The 24,432-nt window shown below is 38.2% G+C and overlaps 1 protein-coding gene and 1 long non-coding RNA gene across 9 annotated transcripts in view; one reads left to right on the forward strand and one right to left on the reverse strand.

Moving 5' to 3' along the window:
* Positions 1 to 5,275: 5,275 nt before the first annotated feature.
* KRT10 (keratin 10) lies at positions 5,276 to 9,766 on the reverse strand. 3 transcript variants are annotated; one of them, XM_070479435.1, is made up of 9 exons: positions 9,440 to 9,764; positions 9,126 to 9,382; positions 8,245 to 8,327; positions 7,728 to 7,884; positions 7,481 to 7,642; positions 7,265 to 7,390; positions 6,738 to 6,955; positions 6,056 to 6,387; positions 5,276 to 5,646 (listed from the first exon to the last, which is right to left on the reverse strand). In XM_070479435.1, exons 1-9 carry the CDS (start codon positions 9,699 to 9,701, stop codon positions 5,540 to 5,542), a joined length of 1,704 nt encoding a protein of 567 aa, XP_070335536.1. In that variant the 5' UTR covers positions 9,702 to 9,764; the 3' UTR covers positions 5,276 to 5,539. The 3 variants fall into 3 exon arrangements, with proteins under 3 accessions (XP_070335536.1, XP_070335535.1, XP_070335537.1); XM_070479434.1 differs by having other exon boundaries at positions 9,126 to 9,764; XM_070479436.1 differs by having other exon boundaries at positions 5,457 to 5,646; positions 6,076 to 6,387; positions 9,126 to 9,766.
* LOC110141034 (uncharacterized) overlaps positions 6,333 to 24,432 on the forward strand; it is a 39,119-nt gene continuing 21,019 nt past the window's right edge. The window contains exons 1-5 of one of the 6 annotated variants that reach the window (XR_011492324.1): positions 6,333 to 6,433; positions 10,434 to 10,606; positions 12,677 to 12,875; positions 19,066 to 19,144; positions 19,640 to 19,824. This is a non-coding gene — a long non-coding RNA (uncharacterized lncRNA). The remainder of the gene's footprint in view (positions 6,434 to 10,433; positions 10,607 to 12,676; positions 12,876 to 19,065; positions 19,145 to 19,639; positions 19,825 to 24,432) is intronic. The other 5 variants (XR_011492323.1, XR_011492326.1, XR_011492325.1 and 2 more) reach the window with 5 other exon arrangements.

Raw genomic sequence — 24,432 nt, forward strand, 5'->3', positions numbered from 1 at the left:
ACCATCCTACTGGTTTCTGCAGCAGCTAATCTATCTTAGATTTCCATTAACAGGGCACAAGTATTCCAATTTCTCCACATTCTTGCCAACACTTGGTTTTGTTTTGTTTTTTGATAGTAGGTATCCTAATGCATGTAAACTGGTGTCTCACCATAGTTTTGGTTTGTATTTCTCTAAATGATTAGTGATGTCAACATCTTTTCATGTGTGTATTGGCCATATCCCACTTCCTTTTATCTTTACAACAAGTTATTCAATCTATCAAAATGCATTTTAGTTCCATTCTTCTACTAATCTTTTTTTTAAATTTAAAAAACATATTTTTTGGCTGTGCCACACAGCATGTGGGATCTTAGTTTGTGGGATCGAAAACTTAGGTTGTGGGATCAAAACCCACAACTCCTGCATTGAAAGCATGGAGTCTTAACCACCAAGGAAGTCCTCTGCTTTTAGTTTTCCCTTAAAATTTCTTACTTCACAAAACCTTACAGAAGCTCTATAGATCAACACAAATAAATTTATTGAAACATAGGTGGTTTACAGTTCAGTTCAGTTCAGTCACTCAGTTGTGTTCAACTGTTTGTGATCCCATGGACGCCAGGCTTCTCTGTCCATCACCAACTCCCAGAGCTTACTCAAACTCATGTCCATTGAGTCAATGATGCCATCAAACCATCTCATCCTCTGTTGTCCCCTTCTCCTCCCGCCTTCAATCATTCCCCGCATTAGGGTCTTTTCAAATGAGTCCGTTCTTCACATCAGGTGGCCAAAGCTGGTTTACAATGTTGTACAATTTCTGCTGTATAGCAAAGTGACTTAGTTATATATATACCTCTATCTATCTATATATCTTTTTCATATTCTTTCCCATTGTGGTTTATCACAGGATATTGAGTATCCTGTGCTATGTAATATGACCTTGTTGCTTATCCATCCCATGTAAGTTAGTTTGTGTCTGCTAATCCCAAACTGCTCGTTCTCCACCTCCACTGCCTCACCCCCTTGGCAACCACAAATCTGTTCTCTCTATCTGTGAGTTTGTTTTTGTTTTGTAGGTATGTTCATTTTAGATATGTGTCATATTTTAGATTCCACATGTAAGTGTTATCATATAGTATTTGTCTTTCTCTTTCTGACCCTACTTAGTTTGATAATCTGTAGGTCCATCTTTGTTTTTGCAAATGGCATTATTTTATTATTTTTAATGATTGAGTATTATTCCATTGTATGGAATAGTGCCATAGTGCCACTGTGAACATAGGAGTGCATGTATCTTTTTGAATTATAGTTCTGTCTAGGTATATGCCCAGGAGTGGGGTTGCTGGATCATATGGCAACTCTATTTTTAGCTTTTTGAGGAACCTCCATACTGTTCTCCATAGTGGCCACACCAGTTTGCATTCTAACACATAGTAATAGATCAAAACTTTTAATGAGAATTCCTCTTCTAAAGGGGTCATTAGCTTGGTCATGGTTCAACTAACCTTCGAACCCAATTCTTTATACTTTTCTAGCATTTCTTCTTAGATAGCTTATTCTGTGTAGGAAAGATTATTGAAAGCTTAAATATGTGATTTTTTTCTTTGCTAAAACCTTGGACAACACTATTTTCAGAACACTACCCAAATTGTTCTCTGAGGTAATATCCAATGTTTATGCCAATTCACAATTCCTTCTTTTCCCAACTGATGTTAGGCTGGAAAGACCTTTTACTCAATGTTAGCATGTGGATGGTGTTTCTGGGTTTAAAAAAAAATAATTAGTTTTATTTTTGGCTGCACTGGGTGTTCATTGCTGTGCTCAGGCTTTCTCTAGTTGTGATGATTGGGGGCTACTCTTTGCTGTGGGCAAAGGATTCTTACTGCAGTGTCTTCTCTTCTTTCAGCACATGAACTCTAGGCACGGGGACTTCAGTAGTTGTGGCTCATAGGCTTTGTTGCTCTATGACATAAACAGAACAGGGAATGAACCCAGTCCTCTTCACTGGCAGGAGGATTCTTAACCACTGGGCCACCAGAGAAGTCTCAGTGTTTGTGTTTTTATCTAGAGACTAAGGAGCAAGATGACAACTCAAAGAGTCCTTCTTCGGGCATGTCTTTTTCTGTGGGACAACCTGGTTCAAAAAGTATCCTTCAAAAAAAAAAAAACTTCCATACCTAGTTTCAACAGGTTTTATTTCTGTTGTGATAATTTGTTTCCCTGTGTCATCCAAGGACACAGCTTGTATAGTGTACATCATGATCAGGCTGACCATAGCTGTAGCTTTCAGGGGTGGTCAACTATCTCAGGTGTTTGGGGTAATCATCTGGTCCTTCCCACTTACTTTCACAAACTTCTTGCTATATTTTATCAGACTCCAGATTCCCAGAACTGGATTAATCATAACCCTTTGTGACACTGGAATTTAGTTTTGCAGCCCTAGGACAGCAACCTGACCTGGTTCTCTACCTCTTGGTAGACGATGTTAGTGATCACCTACTCTAACAACTTATTGTGATGCTCTTGTTCATCTTTGGAGAAACTCAGTTATTTAGCCAACAAGAATATTTCTTTGAAGATGAACATAATACTGTTTCTTCAGTACAGTGGGCATTTTTAAGGGCTTTATTAACCAGGGAAGACTTCCCTGGTGACTCAGATGGTAAAGAATCAGCCTGCAATGCAGGAGACCTAGGTTCAATCCCCAGGTTGGGAAGATCCCCTAGAGGAGGACATGGCAACTCACTCCACTATTCTTGCCTGGAGAATCCCCATAGACAGAGGAGCCTGGTGGGTTACAGTCCATGGTGTCGCAAAGAGTCGGACATGACTGAGTGACTAAGCACACATTTTTATTAACTCATATTATCCCCAAATGAGGAAACAGTAATCTCATATGAGGTAATTATTATCCCTACTGTATAGATAAGAAAACTGAGACTTAGGATAGTAACTTGTCCAAAATTTACATGACTTGTAAATGTCAGTGCTGGAATATGAAGTCCAGGAATCACTGACTTTGAAATGCATGCCTATACCTACAAATGAGTTCTTTCCCTAATTGCCACTCTCAAGATGCAATCTAGATGGGAAATGCTGGATGAATCTTATTTAATTAAACTAGCTCAAGCTGCTTCCCTGTGCTGGCCATAACAAGGTTATTCTCCATGCCCACCCAAAATATCAAGTCATCATGCACATCAATGTTAGTGTGCAAAGTCCCAAGGCTTTTAGCAGCATAAAGCAGAATCTTCAGAGATGGAAGCTTTTGCTGTTTAGTGTGATTTCACATGAGGCTCAAAATTGGCTCTGATGGTCTCAGTGGACACTTCCCTGCTTAAATAGCAGGACTCTGTAACACTTTAGAATCTGTAAGAATGTGTACAGGATTTTCGATTAATAGCTACATGATAAATCTTTGTAGGAAAAATAGAAACCTGCACAGCTAACAATAACTTTTAACTTTAAAAACGAATGTCCTTGTTAAAATAAAATTGTTAGATACATTGTCTTTATGAAACTATAGTTTCAAAGTCAAGAAAGTTTTTTTTTTTTTAATTGGGATATCAAATACAGTACTGTATAAGTTTAAGATGTCCAGCATAATGATTTGACATATTAATACATGTGTCGAGAAATAATTACCACAATCAGATTAGTCAATACCCATCAAGAAAGTAGTTTTCCATCAGAGATAAGCTAGTTACCTTATAAAGAAAATTAAATATAAATGCTTTAAAGAGATATAAGAAGATGGAAAACGTAAGAAGATAGGACCACCATGATTCAGACCTTTAGGAATGAAGGTTTGGGTCACCACCCAGCCAGATAAATAACTGACCAGCTGAGATCCTGGCTTGGAGCACATAACTATTTCATAATAATATATTTGCGTTTGTCTCAAATACATGTTATTGAATATGAAAACCCTTATCCAGAATAATGAGAATGGCCAACTCAGATTAAGAACAATAATCTAGGTCCCAGGGACTTGGTTAATTATGTTAGATAATAATAAGAGAGTTTTTTTTTTTGGATAATAGTATATACACAGTTGTTGTTCAGTAGAAAAGTCATGTCCAACTCTCGACCCCATGGAAGCACACCAGGCTTCCCTGTCCTTCACTATGTCCTGGAGTTTGCTCAAATTCATGTCCATTGAGTCAATGATGCCATACAACTGTCTCATCCTCTGTTGCCCCCTTCTCCTCTCAAAGAATCCTTACCCAGCCCTGTTTCAGGGCATTGCAAGCCAGCATTTTGGAACTTCAACAGACTGGCTCCCAAGAAGGGCGGCCAGTACATATAGAAAGTCATGTGCACTAAAACAGTGTCTGGGGTAATGTTTGGTGCCAGGTAGGTCATGGTGTTTTCACTATAACAAAGTCCATTTACAATAAAATATAGTTTCAGTGATCAGTTTGGGATACAGAGTGTGGGGTTTACCCAGCAGAAGTCTCAATCACGTGGCTGGTTTCAGGTCCTTGGGAGATCTGGAGCTCAAATCAGTAAGGATACTAAGAAAGGCTGTTTGGTGGACAAGGATAACCTAGGAACCCACCAGGGAGCACAAGGTAGTCTTAAGGTCATGGAGTAAATCCAACCCTTACCTACCCCATATACTCACAGAGTAATAATGTCAGTTGGGTTCTTATTGACTGAAGGATGTAATTGGATTGATCTTACAAGAACCAGGTCTTTAGTACTGGTCACTGTACTAATTGGTGAAGGTAGAGACTTACAGGTGTCCTTTTGGTTAAATTGGTATCACCATGTCTTGACAGTGCTTCTCCTGTTTGTCTGATAGACACCAAATAATTTTGTCAGGGTGATATTTTACTGGGCTAGTAAGTGTTGGAAGCTATCTCTTTGGCTGTGTAGCAATTGGGCAGAAGTAATATAGTAATGAGAAGAAAATATTAATAAGAAGAGCTGAATGTGAGAAGGCAAGTGATCAGAAAATTTGAAAATTCAAATTAATTTAATCTTTGGGGTGTTGAGCCTTTTCATAATTTCCAAGACTTAATTCAAAGCCAGAGAACTGGGAGCTGTCAACATACTTTGTATCTTAAAGAAAGAATAACTGGGGACTCATGGACTTTTTCCTGAGATTACTAACATTGGTCCAACAAGATTACCAACATTGGTCTGTAAGATTAAAAAACAGATTCAGAGAAATCCTAATGATAACCTGTCTTCAGAATTTCTGGATAAATCAATCTTCAAATGATACTTTACTAATCTTTAATGTTAAAAGTTGTCTAACTCAAATAAAGATAATTCTGACCAAATTGGATAGTTTGCATCAGTAAGAAAGTTTATTGAAATTCATTAGTAAATGAGAACAGAAAGTTTTTCTTTTTTTCCATTAAAGAATACTTTCCGGTAAAGTGAAAAGGAGAAATACAGAAACCACAAAATACCGTTTAGACACCTTATGATCAAGGAGTGGACCTATTTCCATAGGCCATTAAGACTGAAGTGTTTCCTTGGAGATTTTTTTTCATGCATCTATGCATAATGGCCTGTGTGAGGGGAGCCTCTTTCCTCTTGATGTAGCTTAATAGTAGTGTTTCTTGGTTTCCGATTCAACCATAGATGAAAGGACGCTACCATCAGGTGCCAACTCCTCAATAATTGTCTTGATCACTCTGGTTTTGTTAGTATCTGTAAGTTAATTACAATAAAAAACAATAGAATTTAGACTACAATTTGTGGGGTCCTTACTAATTAACGAGCAAAATAGCTAAATCAAAGATATTTACTAAAAATACCTACATCAAAATATCTAAATGCAAAGAAAAATACACCAAAGTGAAAAAAAAAGAAATCTTCTTTACAGTTACTTTTAAAAACACCAAAGCTACAGCATTTTAGACAATACCGTTTTCCCTTCAAGACTGGTGTCAACAACTATAGTCGGTTAAAAAAAGCATATAAAGATTTTATAAGATTTTAATTTTTAAAATAGTTGTAAAAATAAAAAAAACCAAAAAACTGTTACAGAACTTAAAAAACAAAACCAAAAAACAACAACACAAAAACCCATCAAAAAGTTAAAACTAATTCTGATTACCCCAGCTAGTTTCTGCTGACCTTGGTCCCTTAGATGAGGACTCTCCAACGGACCCTGAAGAAGTGGACTTGTGGCCTCCGCTGGAGCTTCCGCCGCCGTAGCCGCCGCCGGAACTACCTCCGTGACCACCGCCGCTAGAGCTTCCGCCGCCGTAGCCGCCGCCGGAACTACCTCCGTGGCCGCCGGAACTACCTCCGTGGCCGCCGCCGCTGGAACTTCCGCCGCTGTAGCCGCCGCCGCCGCCGGAACTTCCGCCATAGCCGCCGGAGCTTCCGCCATAGCCGCCGGAACTTCCGCCGCCGCGCCCGCCGCCGTAGGAGCCGCCGCCGGAACTTGGAGAGTAAACGTTACTTTCCGTTAGCTCTAACGTGGGAAGCTGTGAGTCTATTTCCACGTTATTGTTACTTTATAACCTAGGCAAAAGGTGTTGTGAGGAAAATCACCCCCGCCGGTTATGAACCCGTTCTTTTAAAACAATTATATATGCACTCAAGCCTAAGAATCTTTCTTGTGTCAAATTCGTGGGACATTGAGGCTGGTTGCATACACCTTGTGTACTTTGCCTCCTCTTTTTCCACTTTCTCCCGTGCTCTGACACATCCTTGGGTTTTGGGGAAAGCCTTGCGGCTTGGAACACTGAATAAAAGCAACTGGGATGACTTAAACATTTTCTGTAATTTACCTTCCTTCTCCTTCTAGCAGACTGCGGTAGGTTTGAATTTCATTCTCCAGTCGGATCTTAATATCCAGGAGTTGTTGGTACTCGGCATTCTGGCACTCGGTCTCAGCTCGAATCTGTTGCAGTTGTTCTTCCAGAGAGGAGATCTGGGACTGAATCTGAGAGAGCTGCACACAATAGCGACCTTCTGTCTCTGCCAAGGAGGCTTCCAGGGATTGTTTCTGAAGAGGAGAGAATATATTGTAACTTAACTACTTCATTGTTCACTTAAGTACAGTGAGGCTTGTTTAATAATTTCATGAGAAGAATAAGGAAAGCGAACAGATTTGTGTTTTAGGTTTGATAAAATTTCAATTTCAGCATTTTTCGATCAGTGCCAATAATACTTTTATCCCATTAGCAAAAAGCTTCAATTTTATTTCTATTTTTTTTACCCTCGACTCTGCATTTTCTTTTATGTTGCCTATTCTCATCTGAGGATGAAACGCATGATAAACTGATGTTATTTCTCAAGAGAATTATTTACTTACCAGGGCTAGTTGGGACTGTAGCTCAATCTCCAGGCCTTGAATAGTGCGTCTCAACTCAGTAATCTCGGATTTATGGCTCGATACTTGTTCAAGGTTACTGTTGATTTCCGTAGTAAGTTCCTTGCTCTAGAATATTAAAAACAGGGGACCTGATGAAAAAAATCTGAACGAATAACCAAACCACCGTTGACTTTGCTGCAAAGGAAGATGAACTACCTTTTCATTGAACCAGGCTTCGGCGTCTCTGCGATTTTTCTCGGCAAGTTGTTCATATTGGCTTCTCATGTTATTCAGAAGTTCAGTCAGATCAACACCTGGGGCAGCATTCATTTCCACATTCACATCACCAGTGGATACATTTTGAAGGTCTCTCATTTCCTGTTTGAGAAACAGAAATATTTAATGACTGCTTCATGACCCTGAGTCCCTTTTTGGCTGGGGGAAGTAGAACTATTTATGTTACCTCTTCATGGTTCTTCTTCAGGTAGGCCAGCTCCTCGGTCAAGCTCTCAATCTGCATCTCTAGGTCGGTCTTGGTCAAGGTCAGCTCGTCCAGCACCCTGCGCAGGCCGTTGATGTCGGCCTCCACGCTCTGTCGCAGGGTTACCTCATTTTCATACCTGAAACAAGCATGATACAAATACTGGGTATAACTTATATCAGGGAGGAATTCCTGGGTAGGGACTATTTAGAAACCAAGTAAAGAGTTGACTTCGTATCTTGGCAACATTTATCATATTCTGATTCACATAGGGATATTAGTGGTTTAATGCAAAGAAACTTATCATGTACTTTAAAGAGCATCTTATTATAATATTGCCTAAAAGGTAATACTGAGGTTGAAAGTTTCTCTTGACAGCTCCAATACAGTTTAAATTTGAATGGATTGAGGAAAATGTAAATGCTCTTGTGGGCATACATTGTTAAAAACATCTCACGTATTTATTGTGACAGTATTGTGCCACATTTGCTTAGCTTACTTCAGCCTGAAGTCATCAGCTGCCAGCCTGGCATTATCAACCTGAATCAGGATATTGGCGTTGTCTGTTGTCAGGTTGAGGATCTGGAAGGAGAGACAAAGAAATCAGACACAGACACAGCTTTTATAGTGGCGTAGGTGAACTACATTTCTATGGTGTTCTATTACTAAGTCTTGGGGAATTTTTTATTTTAAATCTGACATTGCAGTCTTACCCATATACTTAAAATTGAATCATTTGTTCTCTTGAAATTTCCATACTTTTCTATTTCTATATCCTCCCTTTCTGAAAACTAACTGGATTATATAGCTGTGTTCCTGCATTCAGGTCCCGCTCTTATGCCTGTGTAATTTCCATGTATTTCAGCTAACTTTACTGACTCGTACCTGTATTTGGTTTAACTTGTTTTAAATATATATTCTAAATGAATATAAACAGCATAAAATGCAATTCAAAAATTCCCTCAAGGCAAGCAATACTCCATTTTCATACTGGAAAATTCATGTTTCTTGCAGTGTCAGTAATGAGTATTTGTTGTTTATCAATCTGAATAATATTTTCGGATTCATTGAATAATTCTTTCAGTCCCTGTGTTTGTACATTTTCTAATGTATTTTAACTGTGGACTCTTACACTCATTAACCCATAAAAAAATTCTCAGTAATCCCCCCATCCTACAAGATATACAACACACATGTTGGATGAAGATCGCAATGACTGTACCCTCACAGCTATTTACCTTTGAAGAGACTGGATTGCTCATGGAAGCAAGAAAGTAATGTAGTCCAACACAGTGAACATTGTAGTTGATTTAAAAATTATCTATCAGAATTACATGCACAAAAAGAGGCTTAAAGTTGCATTTTAAAAATGCCCCTTACCTGATTTTTAAGATCATCGATGATTTGGTAGTATTTGCTGTAATCACGAGGCTCTCGCTGGCTTGAATTGCCATACTTTTCATACCACTCCTTGATTTTGACTTCTAGCTCGTAGTTTGATTCTTCCAGAGCCCGAACTTTGTCCAAGTAGGAAGCCAGGCGATCATTCAGATTTTGCATGGTTATTTTTTCATTTCCAGAGATAAGGCCACCATCTCCTCCAAATCCACCACCCAAACCACCTCCGAAGCTGCCCCCTCCGAAACTGCCCCCTCCAAAGCCACCTCCTCCATAGCTCCCTCCAAAGCTGCCACCTCCATAGCTCCCACCAAAGTTACTTCCATAGCCCCCACCAAAGCCACCACCTAATCCTCCTCCATAGACACTTGATGAGCCCCCAAAGCAGCCTCCAGCAGAGCTCCCACGGCTAAAAGAGCCACCACTGAACCCCCCTGAGCTGAATCCTCCACCAAGAGAGCCTTTGCTGCTCGAAATTCTGAGGGATGATCCTCCTCCTCCTCCGCATCCACTGCGGGAGGAAGAGTATTGCTTGCTTGAGCTGTATCGAATAGACATGGTGATGCTGTTTAGCTCAGGGAGTGCATGGTACCAAGGACAGTGACAAGCCTTTATATACTGAGAGGGTGTGTCCCACATGTGTTAGAGTTTTGCTTACTTGCTTGGTTTTCTTTTTGCAAAATTTGCATCTTTGGCTTATGATTGCATAAATTATCTTAAGTAATCACCAGCCCCAATATGTTTGGTTTTGAATTAGCCTTAAGAACAAACAGGAGGTTTTCTATGTTGAAATTGAAAATGGGTGTTGGTCATATGAGCATTTGTTTCTTTAAACTTTTTCACCTTTTTAGGAACCTTGAGCAACTTGAAATCTAGTTTGTTTTTTTTTCTCAGCACAATTTAGTTTGTACAGAATGTTTGCAAAGTTTAGAAAAAATTTTAAGTCACAAAATCATAGTTAATACTTTTCAAATTCATGTTTTAAACAGTTTTAATTAATTATAACAGCATAAGTTCAGATAGAATCTTGCCATAATAGGGCTGTAAACTGCAAACAACCAAAATGAAAATAAAAAACATGTTAAACGATTTGTGTTCAAAAGTTACCACATATAAATAAAGACATAAAAACACAACTTAAGAAATGCATGTATGTGTATGTTTATAGAAAATCTTTTATTTGGAGAATGAAAGTACATTGATATTTTGTCTAGGAAATTGGAAGTGTGTAATGATTTGGGAATCTTCTAATTTAATGGTGCTTTTTTTTTTTTTTTTTTTTTTTTTTAGCATTTAAAGAAATCTAACATCAGGAAGTTATCCTGGATTAAAAAAAATTTTTTTAATTCATTGTAATGAAGGCTTATATGAAGACCACATTGCAGAAATTCTTAGCACAAGATATGAACTAATCTCCAGTATTTTGTTTACTCTAAGTTTGACCAATAGAAAAGGAAGTGATTGTGAGTAAAAATTTTCTTACAAGAATATACCAGATTAGAAAATGATACTTGCTTCAAAATTATGAACTGGTCTGTGAAGATGTGTTTGAAAGCTAGATTCTGTTTCTCAAAAAAATTTTTCCCTTGGATTTACTGTGTGTAGAATTTTATATAACTGTATTTAATAAAGTATTTAATTGGGACTTTTAAAACATGATAGCTCATGTGGGCTTCCCTGATAGCTCAGTTGGTAAAGAATCCGCCTGCAATGCAGGAGACCCCGGTTCGATTCCTGGGTCGGGAAGATCCCCTGGAGAAGGGATAGGTTACCCATCCCAGTATTCTTTGGCTTCCCTTGTGGCACAGCTAGTAAAGAATCCGCCTGCAATGCAGGAGGCCTGGGTTCAGTCTCTGGGTTGGGAAGATCCCCTGGAGAAGGGAATGGCTACCTACTCCAGTATTCTGGTCTGGAGAATTTCATGGACTGTATAGTCCATGGGGTCACTAAGAGTTGGACATGACTGAGCGACTTGCACTTTCACTTTAACACATGATATAAAATTATTTTTTAATCTGTCTATAGGATATGGCATTGCTATTCAAAAATATATTCACACATATGTATTTCTGTATATATTCACACACAGTTTACAGTTATACAGTGCTGTTTGTGATGCTGTCATTTTATAACTCAAGCAAGCTGCTGAGATAGGGAAGGTATTGTCTCTATTTTATAGAAGAGGAAGTTGAAGCTGAGAGAGGTTATGATTTTGCCTAAAGAGATAAAATAGGTGGATAAACAAGGTTAGAAAATTGGTCTGAAACCTGGCTTTTGGTGCTTCCTGCGTTACCAGTGTGTGTCTGTATTCTCTGTTCTGGTGGATTTGGTCAGAGAACTGAATGCCTCTTTTTCTTAACCATAAACTTCTCCACACGGGAAGCAACAAAACAAAGCAAAAAGTACTTGGAAACATGAATATGTTGAAAGGGTAGGATGTTTGGCACACACTTTCATTACTAATTGCTTTCTCAAATTAAACTTAAAGCTGCACATTCCAGTTTATGAAAACTATAGAATTAGCTTCTGCAGGGAAAGGGAATGTGGCTGGGAGTGTGAATGAGGTGTTGACTGTGAGAGTGGAGGTTACTACCCAACAATTGCAGCTTCTCCAACTTGTTACCACATGTAAGTGGGGCAGAGTTAAAAAATGAAACTCAGCCGTGGGAATTGATTCTTGCTGAAGATAACATGTAGTAAAGGAAGGTTATGATAAGTCAGACTGGAAAAAAACATTCCAACAAGTTCAGAGAGGATGTTGAAGACCTGATATTAATGAAAGTAACTTAGAAAGAATAGTTAAAGAGATTTTGCTAAATTTTACCTGTAATTATATTTTGGGAGTTGATCTTGCTAGTTTTGCTTTAGTATTAGCCTTTTTTTTTTAACCCTGGTGGAAAAATATAAGCATCTCAATCTAGTTTCAGTTAACAGGTAGAGCTCTGTTACTATCACATTAAATCACAGGATTTGTAGAAAGCTTCCTAAAAGTATATGGGAAAAAGTACAAATACAGAAACTTTTCTAATACTGACTGCAGCGTTTAAGCCAACTGTAATTTATCGAAGACTCCTTATTGACTTGTGCACTCTAGAAATTGGTTTATTGAAACCAGCTTTTGGCATGTGTAAAAATTACAGAGGTGCCATGTGATAATCCTGCAGCTAAATTGGATGGAAAATGTACTATGGTCAGCTCTAGTGTTGGCCCTATTTACACCTGATTGCCATAATCCACCATAATTGTAATTTCATTATTCTCAATTTTTGTTGTATCTCTATGTAAGGCACACTGAGAGGTGTTTAAACGATAGGAATGTAAATGAGATTCATCTCCTACCTTTATAGATCTTACCAATTGTTACAATCTAGTCATGGAGACAAAAATATGCACTGTAAGCCCTATGTAAACGGTAAATGAAGTGGGAGGGAGGAGTTAACATTTCCTAAACATTTACTGTGTTCTAGGTAGTTTACTCTTCTTTAATCCTCCCCCAAATTCTCCAGATGGGTATTATTTATCTCATTTTATAGCTGAAGAAATGAAGCTTTAGAAAGCTTCAGGGATCTGCCAAGAGTAACACATCTGGTTTCTGCTACAACCTAGTTTTGAGTCAGGCCTGCATGGCTTCAAAGATGATACTGGCTTCATGACACTGAACTATCTGCCACCTTAAGACCGATGAGCAAGGAGTCTGGTTGAATGGGGTCACCTGACAAAGTAGAATTTAAGGTGAGTCTCTGGAAGGATGGGTGGGAGTTTTCCTTATGTGCAGCAGCAGAGAGGACTGTTCTGGGCTGGGGAGTGGGGACTGTGAAATGCCAAGCAGGTGGAGACCAGTTTGGCTGAAACAGATTTGTCCATAGTTATTAATTTCTCTTACAGATTTTATTCAGCTTCTGCAGTATTATTCCTTGGGGATAAATAGGTGACTCAGACAGTTCCTGCCCCTTGATGAGTGTACTTGGAGAGGCAAACAAACATACCCATGAATCAGAATTAGGGTAATCGGGGCTACAGTTGAGGCATGGACAGGGTGTTGAGGGAGTTCAGAGAAGGGAGTTTGACGGTTTGGCGTGTGTGTGTGTGTGTGTGTGTGTGTGTGTGTGTTATGTGTGAGGACACAGTGAAAGAATAGTGAGATCAAGTTTTGAGGAGAAGACCAATTTAGATTAAAACTCGTGAATTTGAAATAATACTGTGAAAATGTCTTTCAACACTTAGAGTCATAGGACTACAATTCAGGAGAGAGGTTGGAGGAGCAGATTTCAGGATAGTGAGGACCCCTAAGGGAAGGAATTTAGAGAAATGAACAGAGGGTCCAAGTATGAACATTTTTGGAGACAACCACTTGAGGGACTGGTGAGAAGCTAGGGAATAGTACTGAGAAGAGTGACGCTTAGGATATGGGAAAGCAGGGAGAAGGATCATGGAAGTCAAGGGGGAAAGAACCCAGGTAAAGTGGGGCGGTCTCTAAAGGAAGATCAAGGAGAAAGGGGATTGAGGAAAGATCATTGGTCATTTAGAAGCCATTGACACCCTTCCAGAGGGCAGATTTAGTAGAGTAGTGGTAGGACAGTCCACCGTGTATATTGGAATTGATGGTTTTGCTTTTGGTATTTTATTTATCAGTTTCTTCTCAATTGCTTCTGAGTTTTGTGTCATGGTTCAGATGGATATAGCTCTTATTCTCATTGGGTTAATTTGGGTTAATTTGGCTCTTGAAATTGGGTTAATTGGCTCTTGAAATGTTTTGTTGATTTAGCTTTGTTATCAGCTTGATTCATCTCATTGTTGGGGTTTGGATCTCTTTTCTATTTCTTATTTTGCCTCCAGTAAAATTCCCTTTTGAAGAATTTTTCTAACTGAAAATTCTATTTGCACATTTCTTTCTCTGATTAATTTAGATGTAATAAATCATTTAGTGGCACAAAGACAGAACTGATAATGCAAGTTATGTCTCAAGATGGCAAGGTTGATAAGCTAAATGTTTTAGAATTTTTGATTTATCATGTAAAGTTTGAGAATAAGGCATTCTTTGCTTGAGTGTTCTGTGACTGTGCAAACTGCTGAAATGTGCCTTTGTGATTATGACCTATGGAGTCAACACCAAGTGGAAAGCTGTACACATGTTTGATGGATTTGGTGCCCTCCTCCTGGACAGCTGAATAATTAGGACAGTCAAGATATTGGTAAAGCCCATGTTTTCTCATTGGAAAACTAATACTCAGGGCTCTGAAATCTGGAGAGACTGATGTTACACAGTTTTTCTAAAACTGCCAAGGCTGCACTATGATGGACACTGTCAAAATATGGAAACAGCATGAAGGCTTTTCAGTGTAGCAGAGTGGTTAGGTGGGTGGGCTCTGGAGTCAGACTGCTTGGGTAACAATCCAGGGCCATCCACTTACTTTGTGACTTTATTTCCGTTTTCTCAGCTCTAATGTGGCATCATAATTTTATCCTATAGAGGTGTAAGTGGGATTTAAATGAATTAATATAAAGCATTTAGAACAGTGCCTGGCATTTCCTTCTGGAGAAGGAAATGGCAACCCACTCCAGTATTCTTGCGTGGAGACTCCTGTGGACAATGGGGCCCGGTAGGCTAGTCCATAGGATCCCAAACAGTCAGACAAGACTGAAGCAAATTATCATGCATGCATGCTGGCCTTTATAGAATAAGAGCTTTAAAAAGATTTTTCTGTTGCTGTTATTACTATTAACTGTGATCAGAACCTAACTCACAGTTGGTCAGTAAAACATGAGTGGATGAAAAGCTAGGATTCAAAGTTGAAATGCAGCTAGTGAGGAGGAGAAAATGGCTGGGGCTGGGGGATGGTCCAGCAGGGGAAAGGTGTTCTATTTGTTCTATTTGATAACTTTGTGACAGACCATGCTGTTTTTCCGTGAATGACACATGCTCTCATTTTTAACTTCATTCTTTTCTCTCCAACATCCACCACGTTACCAATTTTGTCACTTTTTTTTTGTCCCATCTTATATATTTGTTTCTTTTTGTCTAGTCCCACCACAGTTGTCCTAATCCAGAATTTCATCACTTCTGTCATCAATTACATCACCAGCTTCCTGAAGTGGTTTTCTTGGCTCGGTGCCATGTCACCTAAGATTTGTTCTATTCATGGCTGCAAGACGACTGTTCTTGAAAAATACTGTCGTCACTTCATCCACATGCATAAGTACCTAAGGATTTCTCTTATTAGTAGATTATGTCTTTTCGGTTCAGTTCAGTTCAGTCGCTCAGCTGTGTCCGACTCTTTGCGACCCCATGAATCGCAGCACGCCAGGCCTCCCTGTCCATCACCAACTCCCGGAGTTTACTCAGACTCATGTCCATCGAGTCAGTGATGCCATCCATCCATCTCATCCTCTGTTGTCCCCTTCTCCTCCTGCCCCCAATCCCTTCCAGCATCAGGGTCTTTTCCAATGAGCCAACTCTTTGCATGATGTGGCCAAAGTATTGGAGTTTCAGCTTCAGCATCAGTCCTTCCAGTGAACACCCAGGACTAATCTCCTTTAGGATATACTAGTTGGATCTCCTTGCAGCCTTGCCCTATTCTGTCTGTCCAACCTCATTCTTCCTGCAGTGAGTGAAGGTGGTAGAGTGGAAAGATTGTTGCATTCTCCTTGTAAAGTAATTAATAAATATGTGGCCTTGGGCCAGACTCTCAGCCTTTAAAAATAAGCCTGTGTGTCATTTTACTACCCTATAAAATATGGATAATAATAATAGTAAATACTAAAATATGTATATAGTACTACTACTAACAATAACCCATGATACAGTGGAAGAAGGGTGTTAGCATTCCTTAAAAACATCCTTCAATTATAAGCAATCCTTTTTCTCTTAAATCTTGGCCAAGACACAATGGTTTATCCTATTTTAAGGCCTTTGTTGGCCTTATTCAAATCAAGTCCAAACCACTCTCCTTCATGAGACTTCTCACCTTTAGTCTAGCCATGGCTGTCTCTTTCTTTTAATTTCCTGTGTGTACAGCCTAGTAGTTTATAGTATGATATAATTATTATTGTTCCCAATGAGATAAGACATGAAAGCTCGTTTAGAGAAGAGAGGGTACCTTTTTCTCTTGCTGCACCTAGTAGATACTTAATGTTTTCTGAATGTTTTCTTGTCATCTCAGAGCCTTTTCCCATTTTCTTTTCTTTGCCTTTATTTTGGTCTCAAAACTCTTCTTGCCTAAGTTTTGGCAATATACAAGTTTAAAATTTAAATAAAGGCTAGTTGAAGACAACTAATTTGATTTTTCTTTAAAGCTAGTTGTAATAATTTTCAGATATGAGAACATTGTATAGGAACAATAAGAAATCTAAGATTCTGCATAGGAATTTTTAGATATCTTAAAATATATGATGATATATACCTTAGATTATGTATGTGCCATGCTTAGTTGCTCAGTCGTGTCTGACTCTTTGAGGACTGTGGCCCACCAGGCTCCTCTGTCCATGGGAACTTTCAGACAAGAATACTGGAGTGGGTTGCCATTTCCTCCTCTGGGGCTTTGTAGAATAAATTAGTATTATTCATGTTTAAGTGGATACATGTAATGCGCCTAAATTGAAAAAAAAAATCTTCTGAAGTTAATCTCTTAATTTTATTGTTTAGAGATTGTTAAAATACTGAACTGAAAAAGAGTCAAGAAACTTGTCAGTTTCATAACAAATTAATAAAAGCTCTTGTCAGAATCAACTCATTTTTGTGCGTGCGGTGGGAATGGTAAACAATAGATTTAAATAATTATTTAACTGTAGCACAATAGCAGTAGAGAAAATTTACCATAACTGTTCAGTGAACTTCCTCCACAAGGCTGAAGATTGAAAACAACTGAAGAGTTAATAATGTCTTGGAGTAAATGCATTAATTAAATATACAGCATTTGCAGTCAATCCTCAGATAGAGCTTGTAGAGCTTATTAAAACTTTCCTATGTTCCAAGGGCCTGTGCTAAACACTTGACCTGAATGTTTCTGTCATTAAATCCTGAGCAAGTGAAAGGGGTAACTTTTATTTTAACTGAAAAATTAGTAGCTTGTCCAAAATTATTCATTAAAAGGATTTGAACACAGACCTATCTTCAGAGCTTTCGCTTTAATACAATGAGCAATGCCTACAGCTCTCCTCAAGTAATGTGGAATTGCATTTTCTAGTCTTGTAATTTAGAAATTAGCAAGAACATAAGGGATTTTACTTTCTTTCTCGGATTGGACAAGCTCTTCTTTTTTTTTTTTTAAATAATTTTTAAAATTTATGTATGTATTTTTGGCTGTGCTGGGTCTTCATTGCTGTGTGGACTTTTCTCTAGTTGCAGCAAGCTGGGGGTGCTCTTCCTTGCAGTGTGCTGGCTTCTCTTGTGGAGCACAGGCTCTAGGGTGCACAGGCTCCAGTAGCTGTGGCACATGGGCTCAATAGTTTTGATTCCTGGGCTCTCGAGCACAGGCTGAATAGTTGTGGTACATGGGCTTAGTTTCTCTGTGGCATGTAGAATCTTCTCAGGCCAAGGATTGAACCCAAGTCTCCTGCATTCACAGGTAGATTCTTTACCACTGAGCTACCAGAGAAGCCCAAACAAGCTGTTCTTATCTTTGTTACATTTGTGATGAAAAAATGGACTAATTTGAAAAGAAAGCTTTCGAAAAGAAAGTGATTTAATACAGCAAGAATTCTTGCTTTTGAAGAGGTCAGGCTTGTAGGTCTCATCTACTCAGGCTACACTCTTAACTGAAGTTGCCTCCTACTTGGTTTTCTAGGGGTTCCTAACTCTGTCTGGATTGTCCTAAGCTCCAGACCAGTCATTAAAATAACAAACCAGAGCAATTAGCCACCATGATTAATCCCCATGATTAATCACAGTGTTAATCCCTTCTTAAATGCTGGTTTTTCCACTCAGAGCTAACACCCATTACAGAGATTAACTGCATTTTAAAAATCAGGTTTTTACTCTTTACATGTAAACACAAGGTGCATATCTGAAGTAATTTTAATAGTTAACTGTGACAGAAAGAGGTTTTGTTGCTTTGGGACTTTCCAGCTCTTTGATGTCTCTTACAAATATTTTCCATATTGATCATTTTGGTTAAAATGTGGAGTTTCGATTAGAATTTTCTAACTCTAAAACTTGGGGTTGCTCTGGTAGCCCAGCTGGTAAAGAATCCGCCTGCAATGCAGGAGACCCCAGTTTGATTCCTGGGTTGGGAAGATCCCCTGGAGAAGGGAGTGGCTACCCACTCCAGTATTCTGGCCTGGAGAATTCCATGGACTGTTTAGTCCGTGGGGTCACAGAAAGTCAGACACAACCAAGTGACTTTCACTTTTCACTTTCAATCCTAAAGCTTAGAAATGATTGGATATTTATAGAATAGAACTGTAAGGTGTTATATGTTATTTTTTCCCCCCTTGACATCTTGGATATAATTGCTACTATTTAAATAGGATGTAGTAGGATTACTTTTTTTTCAACTATCCAAGGATGAGGACTCCACAACCCCTATCAGGATAATTATCATTAGCAATCTGTCACACTGATATCCAATAAGTTGCTCGAAGTGTAAGAATATTAAGAATAACAAGAACTGTCACCACTTTCAACACTAACATTTGTTTAACATTTACTCAGTGCCAGGCACTCTATGGTCTTTATGTACGTTTTCTCATCTAGCCCACTTAACTACCCTATGAGGCAGATACTACTTTAGATCTTTTTCCTCCCCCCCAGAGGAGGAAACTGAAGGGTTGAGATGGTTATATATTGTACACAGGGGTAATACAGCTAATAAATTCATAGTGGAACCAGAGTTGAAACCGAGTCTGCCTCCTCTAGATCCCATACTCTTAACCACGACCTTTTACTGCCGAATGTCTAATTAAACTTTGCTTTGTGATTTCAAAGACAGCCCCAGAAATGTGAATTACAGTGGTAAAAATGGAACCTGTTCCAGCCTATAAATGAACTAAATGAAATTTTTAAGGTGAGCAGATTTGAAGAACGTTCCTTTTTGTTTAGCTGATTTTAAAATGTTATTTTTAAAGATGTTCTGCCAACACTATGATGTGGATATGTTTTGAGGGTATGGATTTGACTGATTTAGGTGTAGATCAGTCACAATAGTAAATTATTTTATGCCACATGCTATTTAGCCTGGTAGTCTAGGTTTGATTAAGTATACCCAATAATTTAAGAACTGAGTATTTCATCAAAGGGCTAGGGTTTTAGTGGGTTAATTATTGTATCACTTACCCAGACTTTCCATTCATTAGCTTATTGTACTTTTCAATCTCATTTACCAGTCAAGTCTTCACACAGGAGTTGTTCTGTTCAACATTCCAGCTCTCTGCTTGAATACTGATTTGTTGAGCTTGACACCCCCGCCCCCCTCCGATTGCTGATTGCTTCTTGCGTTTGTGAATGTCGACAACAGTAGTTATTGATACTTCTTTTGGTTTTTTGGTTTCTGTCAAACTAGAATCCAAGTATTGCTTCTGAAGGAATGAAGTAAATGTAAAAAGATGATTCATTAAAAATTTCAGAGCAGAAAAACAGAGTTGAACATAATCTAAACTACTACAAGACAAAACTTATTTACCTATATTTCAGAAGTTATAAAAGAAAATACATTTAGCTGAAAAGTTCCATAACAGTCCCAGAAAGGTATGAATTTAAACTACACAGTTTAAATTGTAATTTTAAATCAGCTGTTCTAAATTTATTTATTCTTTGAATTGTGTCTTTCTCTCTTCTTCTAATCTACTGTTCTTCTCTCGTTTAGCCCCTAAACAGAGTTGCATTTAATTTTTATAGTGTAGACATTGTTCTTTTTTTTTCTCCATTTGTTTTTATTAGTTGGAGGCTAATTACTTTACAATATTGTAGTGGTTTTTGCCATACATTGACATGAATCAGCCATGGATTTACATGTGTTTCCCATCCCGATACCCCCTCCCACCTCCCTCTCCATCCCATCCCTCTGGATCTTCCCAGTGCACCAGCCCTGAGCACTTATCTCATGCATCCAACCTGGGCTGGTGATCTGTTTCACCCTTGACAGTATACTTGTTTCAATGCTGTTCTCTCAGAACATCCTATCCTCGCCTTCTCCCACAGAGTCTAAAAGTCTGTTCTCTACATCTGTGTCTCTTTTTCTGGTTTGCATATAGGGTTATTGTTATCATCTTTTTAAATTCCATATATATGCGTTAGTATACTGTATTGGTATTTATGTTTCTGGCTTACTTCACTCTGTATAATGGGCTCCAGTTTCATCCATCTCATTAGAACTGATTCTATGGAGACATGAAATTGTTTGAGAAATCTGTGACCTCTCAGTAACTGTCACATGTGAATAGTGGACTTCTTACCAGGTATCACTGGACCTGAAGCTCTGATTCCAGTGGCTACAGGGTTTGCCACAGCTTACCACCTTGCTCCTGTTGGTACTTGTCTTTTTAGCAGAAGTTGGTACTTGCCCATTCAGTTCTTTACCCTAAAATATTAGAGGAGAATAAAAATATAAACATTGTACCAGCTTTCGTGAGCTCTGTTTAATGTTGGGTCCTTTTTTTGGGTGATGATAGGTTTACTTTTTCGTTAAACCAGACATCAGTTTTTTTGTGATTTGTTCTGCTGAGACCTCAGATTGCCCCCTCCTGTGGTTCAGCAGGGCAGTCAGGTCCACTCCTCGGCCATCTTGATTTCTACATTGACTTCAACATGAGATAACATTGTCAACCCTCATTTCCTGATCCAAAATAAAATAGGGAATACATGTAAATCCATGGCTAATTCATTTCAATGTATGACAAAAACTACTGTAATGACGTAAAGTAATTAGCCTCCAACTAATAAAAATAAATGGAAAAAAAAATTCTTTATAAAATGGGAAAAAAAAATAATCGATACACCACAGGTTACTTTTTCTTTTGCATCTGCAATATGGTAATTTAAAAGGATTGAAAAGATGAAAATGGAAATGTAGATTTTAGAAATCATTTTTAAGGTTTTAAAAAATTTCTAGGAGATTATAAAATAGTGTTCCTAGATTTAGCAAATAAAAATACAGGATGCCTGCTCAATTGAATTTGAATTTCAGATAACCAATGAATACTTTTTTTTAGAATGTACCCCATATAGTATTTGGAAATGTTTGTACTAAAACACTTATTCATTGTTTATCTGAAATTCCAATTTAGCTGAGTTCCCTGTATTTTATCTGACAACTCTGTTTCAGAAATATTCAAGGAAATATTCACTGGTAGTCCAGTGGTTCAGACTTGACACTTTCACTGCTGCAGTCCCTTGTCAGGGAACTAAGAGTCCCACAAGCCACGTGGTGCAGCCAATATATATATATATATATATATATATATGTGTGTGTATATATATATATATATATATAGAGAGAGAGAGAGAGAGAGAGAATGTAATAAAAGATAATATTTTTATATTTTAAAAGGATTTTGGTGTGATTCATTTGTTCTTTACTGCCACTGTGAGGGGTAAGTTTTGCTGGGAGGAGTGAGAAGGGCTGTTATTATTCTTTAATTAGCATACAGTTGAGACCCAGAGAGTAACAGTTCAACAAAGCCATGGATGAACATGCATGAACCTGAATCCAAGTCTTCTGATTCTTAGTCCAGCACTGTTTTTAAAATTTTGAGACTTTTGCAAAATATGAAAAAGCACGATTAAGATTCAGAAGGACACAGATATTAATAAATAAGAAATCCCACATTCCCACCGCCCATCATTGCTGACCCCAGTTTTTCACATTCACGTCGGACTGAGTGACCTTTCCAGCATGGTGCATTACCATGCTGCTCTGAGAAAGCATCATATTTATCCATACCCTCTCATGACCCAGGTGCCTGTGGGTCATTACTGAGGTCAGAGGCCTAGGCAGGGGGAGGCAGATGGGAAAAACCTAGTAGACATGTTAACTTTGTAGTCTGTGTTATATTACCTGTGCTTTATGAAATGCGTGTCTCACAGTGACACTATCATTGTATCTTCATGTATGCTACTGTACTGAGACTTTTGGTTACATTTCATGTAATTCCTGACTCCAGGAAAGGTGCTAGATTCTCTAATTACTGAGTACAGTCCTGGGGATATTCTGCAACTTTGTAAAAATAAGTCTCTGATCTATGATTTGAGGGTCATATGCCATAGGTTACATTTCAAAGAACTGGAATTTTTCAGATAGCTACCCTACAGTTGCTATTTATTGTAATTTGAATGTTTTAAAACAGATTGTTATATGTTGGGATGTTTAATAATATGAAAGAGTGATATTGTAAATTTGGGAGTAATTGCTTGTTAAGTTAGAGTGAATATGGGGAAAATATTTTCTTGATAATCAATCCTTTACATGTTTTCTGACTTAACTTGAGCTGGAAGTCCACAGTGAGTCTGGAACCGTTGATCTGAGGCAGAGTGTTGACGTTTTCCAAAGTCATGTTTGTATTGACTTTGGAGAGAGAAAAAGGAACCATATCATTCAACAGAATTCATTGGGTGCTATTAGGTCCAGATTATATACTTCACTGATTTCAGTTATCATAACTATATGCCAATCATAAGTATATTTGTATAAACTAAATAAACATCTGTGTAGTTTAAATTCGTACCTTTCTGGGACTGTTATGGAACTTTTCAGCTAAATATTTTCTTTTATAACTTCTGAAATACAGAAAAATAAGGCAAATATTCCTCTCTATGAGTGTCAAGCCATTTCATGTTAATTTTTATGCACATTAGATATTTTTCTGTTTGCATTAATTTGTTTAATATGATGGATGTTGGCCAGCAAAAGAAGTGTTTTCTAGGTAAGACAACTTTCCTGAGTTTTAAGGTCCTCCATTAATGATGTAATGTTTGCTGTAGTGTTGAGATTGATCATTCATGCCTCAGTTTCCAAAATTCTCATACCATCTTTTTCTTTTGAATTCAGTGTCAGCACTGGTATTTTCTAGGTGATGCACCTTATGAAAGTAGGAGACTATCAATTTAAATTATGCATATTTTCCCTCTAATTACTTGCAGTAAGACACCATCATCATTTCCAATGCTCCCATTTGTTCCAGCACTCATGCTGTTCCACTCTGTGCCAGTGACCAACCCAGTCCCAGAACCATAAACTCCTCCACATGGTCCCCTACTTCTCCGAGCCCCCTACAATGCCACAGCTTCCCCTAAGGCCTTAATAGACAGACCCATAGCTACATCTAGCACTTCTCTGCTACCAAAACCCAGAGGAATAAGCCATTGAGTGCAAGAATAGCTGAGGTCAAGGTCAAAGTATAGCCTCAAAGTCAGTGCTCTATGGAGACTATTGTAGAGCTTTACATGTATGTACCACTGTAACACAACATTTTTAATGAGAAGTTTTTTAAGTATAGTGTTTTTTTTGAGTCAACTTAATTTTTCTACCCCTTAGTTTAGCAATTGATGAGCCACATATACTGAAGTGATGCCGCCTCAGGGTGTTGAGTATATGTAACAGAAAACTATGTGTGAGTGGGAAAAACAGAGAAGTCCATTCTTTCATGGTTTTGCCTTTTGACTATGGTGAATCATCATTTTTTTTTTTTTTGAAGCCCTGCCTTGCAGACGCTCTTTTAACAGAGAATCTTTGCTTCCTTCTGACCTTATATTCATCATTCTCATGCTCTTTAGCCTAGCTCAGGTTTCTCTCTCTTCCCCCATGTAGCTTTTCAAGCCAACTACTAGTCCCTTTCCAGGGGGTACATGTGGAGTAGTGCATACACTTTGGAGTTAAACAGAGCAGTGATTGAGTCCTGGCTTACTGTTTTCCTGCTTGGGTAAATGTTAGTTATCTTCTCTGAATCTCGGTTTTTTTATTTCTGAAACTTCCAAAAGATGTTAGGAAAATGAATGAAAAACAAGTAATAGTGCCTGGCACTTAGTTGGCACTCAGTAAATTCTCATTCTCTCACTTCTCCCTCTTACTTCCCCACTTTAGCTCACAGTGCTCTCTAACACTCACTTTTATCTAATTATATCACATCTTCATTTAAGAAATATTTATTGCATGCTTAGTGTGTGCCAGGGACTCTTTTTAGACAGTTACAGGCCCTTGAATTTTGGCAATTATCACGTATGCTTCTTGATCAAAGTTCCTTATAAGCTCAACATCTGAGCGTGCATTGATTCTAGATATTCATGCACATATTGAACCTTGAGGAGTTGCCTTTAGACAAAATTGTGGAGTTGTTCAAGTTTGTTGTTGGCATTTCTACT

The sequence above is a fragment of the Odocoileus virginianus genome, chromosome 17 (assembly GCF_023699985.2).
Source record: "Odocoileus virginianus isolate 20LAN1187 ecotype Illinois chromosome 17, Ovbor_1.2, whole genome shotgun sequence".
Lineage (NCBI taxonomy): Eukaryota > Metazoa > Chordata > Mammalia > Artiodactyla > Cervidae > Odocoileus > Odocoileus virginianus.